Source organism: Gavialis gangeticus, unplaced genomic scaffold (assembly GCF_001723915.1).
Source record: "Gavialis gangeticus isolate Ggan-Ray unplaced genomic scaffold, GavGan_comp1, whole genome shotgun sequence".
Lineage (NCBI taxonomy): Eukaryota > Metazoa > Chordata > Crocodylia > Gavialidae > Gavialis > Gavialis gangeticus.
In genome coordinates this window covers 44,311,340-44,317,378 of record NW_017728997.1, presented here as the reverse complement: position 1 = coordinate 44,317,378, position 6,039 = coordinate 44,311,340, and the positions used below count along the sequence as shown (strand labels likewise).

Below are 6,039 nucleotides of genomic sequence, written 5' to 3'. Positions count from 1 at the left end.
GGGGGGGGGGGGGGGGGGCCCCCCCCCCCCCCCCCCCCCCCGATGAGCCGAGGCTTTGCAGGCATGAGGTGGGCATGCCCCTGGATTGGAGCGGGGTGTGCGGTGGAGCAGGGGCTACATGGGGGCTGCAGCCATCTGAGAATTTGCCGTAGCCCCTGCCACCCACTCGAAGTGCAGGGCTGTGCAGCCCTGGCCCCACCCCTTGCAGATCCAGGGGTGCATGCCCCCCCCATTCCTTCCTGGACAAGTGGCAGGAGCAGTCGTGGGAACTGCTGATTGAGCTGCCAGACAAGCAGTGTGCAGCTGCAGGAGCCGCTGCCCTCCCACTCCCTGCATGCGCCTGCTCCCAGCTGGGCAATGCTTGCCTCAGTCCCTTCATCACTGCAGGGGGTGTTGATCAGCCCCTTCCCCCTCCCCTTCCACCACTTACCAGCTGCATGCATATTGACCATTATAACAACAAAACCCACTTCGGAACATCGAAATGGGGTGTCAATTTATAAACATCACAAGTAAGTTCCTCACAACTCAAAGTCGTAAGTTGAGGACTGCCTGTAAACATAAAGTATGAATTAATTGCCATTAGCCCATTCAACAGAAAGTAACTTTTATATTCACATGTGGTCATTCAACACATTTACAGATACCACAATACCTATTACAACGATAATGTAGTAATAGGTAAATTTAACTTTCAGTGATTTGCAGCTTGAAGTGCTGTACTGATGGTTCTTAAAATTGGCATGCAAAATGAGGAGCAGTAGTACACCTTTATTTTTCCTTTTGCTTTAAAATAGCAGGGTTTTTTTTCCTTGTTGTTTACAGTGCCTGGGGAATTCAGAGAAATCATAACTTCTTGAGAGAATACTGAGCAATTGACAGTAAAGGAATTTTTAGTTATTATTTTCAACTATTGATTTCCAATTTTCACATTTAGGGAGAAGTCTGTGTTGAACTAATTTTAAGCAACATGAATTGTCTATGACCTCTTGATAATAAGACCACTCTAGTATAAAAGTTTGTGACATGTAAAAATGTATAATATGGTGGAATATGTAAGCTTCTTTTAGAAGTTAACATGTCTTGGGGATAGTACTAAAGAGTAATTGCACTCTAACTCTACAAAAAATTAATTTGTGTAATTGGCAAGGCTGAAGTACCTGGTGTCAAAATACCAGGATTTTCAGTGTCTGCAAAAGTGAAAATATAGCTTATTTTAGCTAGCACTGCTACTGTAAGAATCAATTTCATTAGTCAGGTCTAAGAAGACAAGCAATTGTCCTGCTGGAAAGAGAAAACAGCAAAAGTTGTCAGAATGCCCATATGATAGAAATGGAAATGACAGTATTCTGAGGTGTCCATTCCTTTTTAACTTCCTTGCTGAAGGAAACTTATGTTAGCATTTTGAAACAAGGCAGGATAACCCACAAGGAAAATATATGTAGATAAGGAAAAAAACCTTTTATTCTATAAAAGTTGCACCAATATTCAGATCTGTTGGCAGCCTTTGGACCCAGTGCCACAGGCGCTGCGCAGCAAGCAAGTCCCAGTCCATCCCAAAGAACCTCATGGGGCCGAATGAATTTGACACTGCTACCTTACCTTACATATACGAGTTGTGTAAAACTGCAAACCTTCAACCTCAGAAGGCTGAGCCAAAGGAGGCACTGATTTCAGAACCATTATCTTGATGGACTTATATTTTGATCTTTTACAATCAAAATTCACATTTTAGCTCAGTTATAAGAAGTGACCACTTGGATTAATCCATTTTGCCTGTCTTTTTAGAAATGCTTTAGGTTCCTGTATGGTGTCTTCTAGTTTTTACACGATTTACTTGTTCTGTGCTTTGGGGATACTAGTGAAGCAGGCCACTTCAAGAGCAGTTTACTACAATAGAGAGAGAAACTCTTGGGCAGAATAAATTGTGATGTGACCTTCCTCTCTAACTAAAATCTTTCTTTTCTTGAAATATAGCCTGCTGTATGTACCCTTTGGGAAAACTCCTTAGGGGCATATTCTCAAATGATGGTCCTTGGACCCAGTGATGGTTTGTGTAGAGCTGTTTGGTCCCACTGCTAACAGTGTGTCCCTGCAAGCAGTTAACTAAATCAATTTATGATAGTTAACACTATGCTGAGTGCTTTCTTGCATCACTCTTCTTTTTGCAGTAATACTGCTAGGTAGGCATGTCATGGCTATGTCTTTGTGATCAACTTGCTGTCACAAGTGGTAGGAGTGAACCTCTCAAGCATGCAGCAGTGCTCCCAGTGGGCTGCCTACTGAGTCAGAAACAGTGTAGTAGCCTCTGTGTAGCACTTGACTAGGCTAATTAGCACTGTCCATTAACCTGCTCATGTGAACACAGTTCAGAAGGCAGCCTTCTGGAGCTGCACCATGTACTTGAAGGCATTGCTTCTGGGGTTGAAAAATTCACCATCTGGATGTAGCCATGTATTGTCAATGGGAGAGAGACGCCTTGAAGTAGTTGGGATCAGGGTCCAGGTGAGGTAGCGTAACAACCTCTTTTATTAAAATGCTGTCCACATGATCAAAATATAAGTCCATCAAGATAATGATTCTGAAATCAGTGCCTCCTTTGGCTTAGCCTTCTGAGGTTGAAGGTTTGCAGTTTTACATATAACTCGCATACATAAGGTAAGGTAGCAGTGTCAAATTCATTTGGCCCCGTGAGGTTCTATGAGTTAGACTGGGACTTACCTGCTGTGCAGCACCTGTGGCACTGGGTCCAGCCCATGCATAGCACATGCCAGTCTGGGACTCATTGTGTATGCGGCCCACAGGGTTGACACACAGGGTGTGCACTGTTGGTGGTGTATGGGCTGAACCTGGCACTGCAGGCAGCATACCTTGCAGCTTCTTTGTGTTGCATGCAGCTCTGAGTCTAGCTTGTGCTGCAGGCTGTGTGCGCTGCATGTGGCATGTGCTGCACAAGGGGCTGGCATGGGGTGCATGCTGTATGTGGTGCCCTGTTAAACCAGTCCTGTGTGCTGGCTTTGGCATGGCCTGATCCAAATCAGCCTTAGAGCCAGCATGCAGAGCCAGTCCAGTGGGGTATGTAAGGTACGTGGCTCCAGGTCAAGTCCATGTGCTGCAGGCAGCATGTGGGCATGCAGCCAGCGTGTGGGGCTGGTCCAGCAACCCATGGGCCAGATAACATGTCTCTTTATGCTAGATCTGGTCTGCAGGCCATATGTTTCACACCACTGAACGAAGTTAAAATAAAAATGCAGTCTGCACTCTAAGAAGGTTTTGCATTAAAATCATCAGTCTTGCACTAACGTTTTTGAAGAACGTTTTGGTTTATAGCTGAAAAGGTCTAGACATGGATGGCACTACTTCTCTATATTGACCTCTTGTAATGTTGCATGGAATCTCTTGATTCTTCATTTCCTTGTTTTAGTTTTGTACTTGTCTAACCTGGAAGACAGAGTTTCATTCCCTTTTGATTTTAGTGAAAATATTTCCCAGAGTTCAGATATTTGGGGTAGAAATGGTAGAAGTGCTTACTGACCTCTTATAATTATTTTAGAGAATTCACCTAACCACTGGCTAGAGATGGTATTGCAGGTCAGTAGTTTGGTACGGCTGCTGAGCCCTTTCAAAATTAAAGCTAGGAATGTTTTTATATTTAGTTACCTTTAATATGAAAAGAGTTGCCTACAAATTAAATGCAGCATTTAATACTCTCTTTTTTTAAATCAAGCAAATAAATAAAAAGAAAAATTCTAACCTTAATTTTACTGTGGCACAGTAGCCATACCAGACTACTGTGAATTCCCCCCCCACCCCGTGGAAGAACTGGTTCAGTGCAGGTGATTGTACTGTGCACATTAAAACCAGAAGAAATTATGTGGCTTCATTATTTAATATGTAGTGAAGTGAATTAATTGATATTATGCAGTGAAATGTAATTTGTAATTGGTATTATACATTGCAAATCAATATGTAGTCCTCAGTTATTTCAGTTGCATTTACTGGCATAATTATCAAGTAAAGGTACGTAACTGAAGGTGTTTAATTACTCTATCATTGAAATTAGAGAATTTAAATTTATAACTTTCCACAAAAACGACTAAATAATAGCAAATCATATTTCAAATATGAATTGAAAAATAGATTTACGGATCATTTAAAAGCAAAACCAAGGAACACAGTAATTTTAAAACAGATATTTCATAGCAGCAACTTAATTTCAAACTCTCTAGCATGTAGGAGCTTAACTTCTGTTGTTTAACCAGGAAAGTGTGCTGAAGCCTATGAAGTTTTTCAATACGTGTTTAAAGTATTTTGAGAACCAGAGGTGGTGTTTAATAATATAGGCTGGCAGTTTAATTCAATTGTGAACTTCTTTGTCCTTAAAATAAAATAAAATAAAGGCCTCCACTCACAATAGCAATGAACGATGACTTGCAAATATAAAACAAAATGTGCTCTAGCTTTTTTAGCTTCTCGGAGCACATAAATGTATATGTAGGGTTATCTTTAGCCATAAGGGTTATGATTCATGTCCCTAAAGTGCAAGAGGTCAGTTAATATAACCTTGAAAGATAGCTATGTGAAAGGTGTCTAGCTCATGACTGTCATGCTCAGCTGGGCATTACTGTTTCTCTGCTCAACCTTTGCCTCCTCAGACAGCCATTTTTTCCCCTTCACAATGTAAAGATTTTAATGTGGGGCAATAGCACCTGGGATTTAATCAAACCTCTTATGCCTAGATCAATATTTCCTAGTTGGTCATGAACCAGAAGGTGGCGGGAGGTGGTATGCACACATGCAAGAGGGAGAAAAGGAAGGGGGATCATGAATTCTTCAGTTAGTGTTATAATTTAAAGATGAGAGAAACTTTGCTTTCCTATACCCTGCATGTGCTTACTTCTCAAGGTCAGGCCTTCCAAGTGTTGTTAAAAGCCCACATAATTACATTATGTAGACTTTTCCTTGTCTTGTATGTTACAGCAATATAAATAAAAACACCAGATGGAGTTATTTTTCTCTTATGGTAAAAGTGAAGAAACAGTTTGATTTCTTTGACCTTAGAATAAGGGCATATTGATGTAAAAAGGTTGAATGCTAGATAGTGACCATCTTCATTTGATCTTAGCGACAACATGCATTCTAAACGGTTAATGATGTTATGAAGCATTTCGTATTATTATCTGAAGGCCTGTTTAACTTTCTTATGAAGCAGCTTTTCTGTTAGTTGAAGTATTAGATTAGGCCTAGTAGATGTGGATTCTGTGCCAAACTTTTACTACTTTTTCATTTTGGTAAGGCAAATCTTTTAGCCTTTCTGGCTTCCTTGTTTAAATTGTAACATAGGCTATCTAGCAGCTTAGTAGAATAATTTGAGATCTTTGGATGAAAGTTGCTATTGAAATACTGTATGTCATATGTAACATAATTGGTTTTGAATTCAATTTCCCCCCCATACACACTGAAGTAACAGAGCAGAAAGTTTCAAGTTTCAGTTTAAAAGGGCAAATTTGACTTCTTTTTTATTGTATACTTAATCTCTGTATTGTTGTAGAAATTGGTCTCTAATATAATGCTGTCATAACTTTTAAAATATCAATATAACTGGTTGTAAAATAATTGACTATTTTTAACAGGTGGTTTGCATTGGATCGGTGGCAGAACTGGAAGAGCTATCAGGAGTGAAAATCACAGATCTTCATAGAGAAAGGTTAGAACATGCTTCAGCATAAACTGTTCCTCTTGTTAATAAGAAATCGGTAGGCAGCAGTAGCTAGAAATGTTAAGCTTTCATTTTTCTCCCCCAGAAAACCAATTTAGAGGATCGTAAGGGGAAGTAGGGGCTTTTGAGAAGCAGCATTAAGTGTATAAGTTTTTTCTTTTTTGGGAGTGAAACTTGATCAGTGCTCAATCTCCAAATAGTCTTTAAACTTAAGAAATTTGTCAGATATAGTGCTGACTTATGGATATAACAGGGAAATTCTATTACTATATTTTCTTGAATATAAGATGAGGTTTGCTCCCTCCCCTCCCCCCCCCCCC

At 40.3% G+C, this 6,039-nt stretch overlaps 1 protein-coding gene across 1 annotated transcript in view; it reads left to right on the top strand.

Annotated features, from left to right (window-relative positions):
* Positions 1-6,039, top strand: part of IARS (isoleucyl-tRNA synthetase) — a 319,713-nt gene that overhangs the window by 136,711 nt on the left and 176,963 nt on the right. The window contains exon 16 of the mRNA XM_019505112.1: positions 5,634-5,707. Coding sequence (XP_019360657.1) covers positions 5,634-5,707 — 74 coding nt within the window. The remainder of the gene's footprint in view (positions 1-5,633; positions 5,708-6,039) is intronic.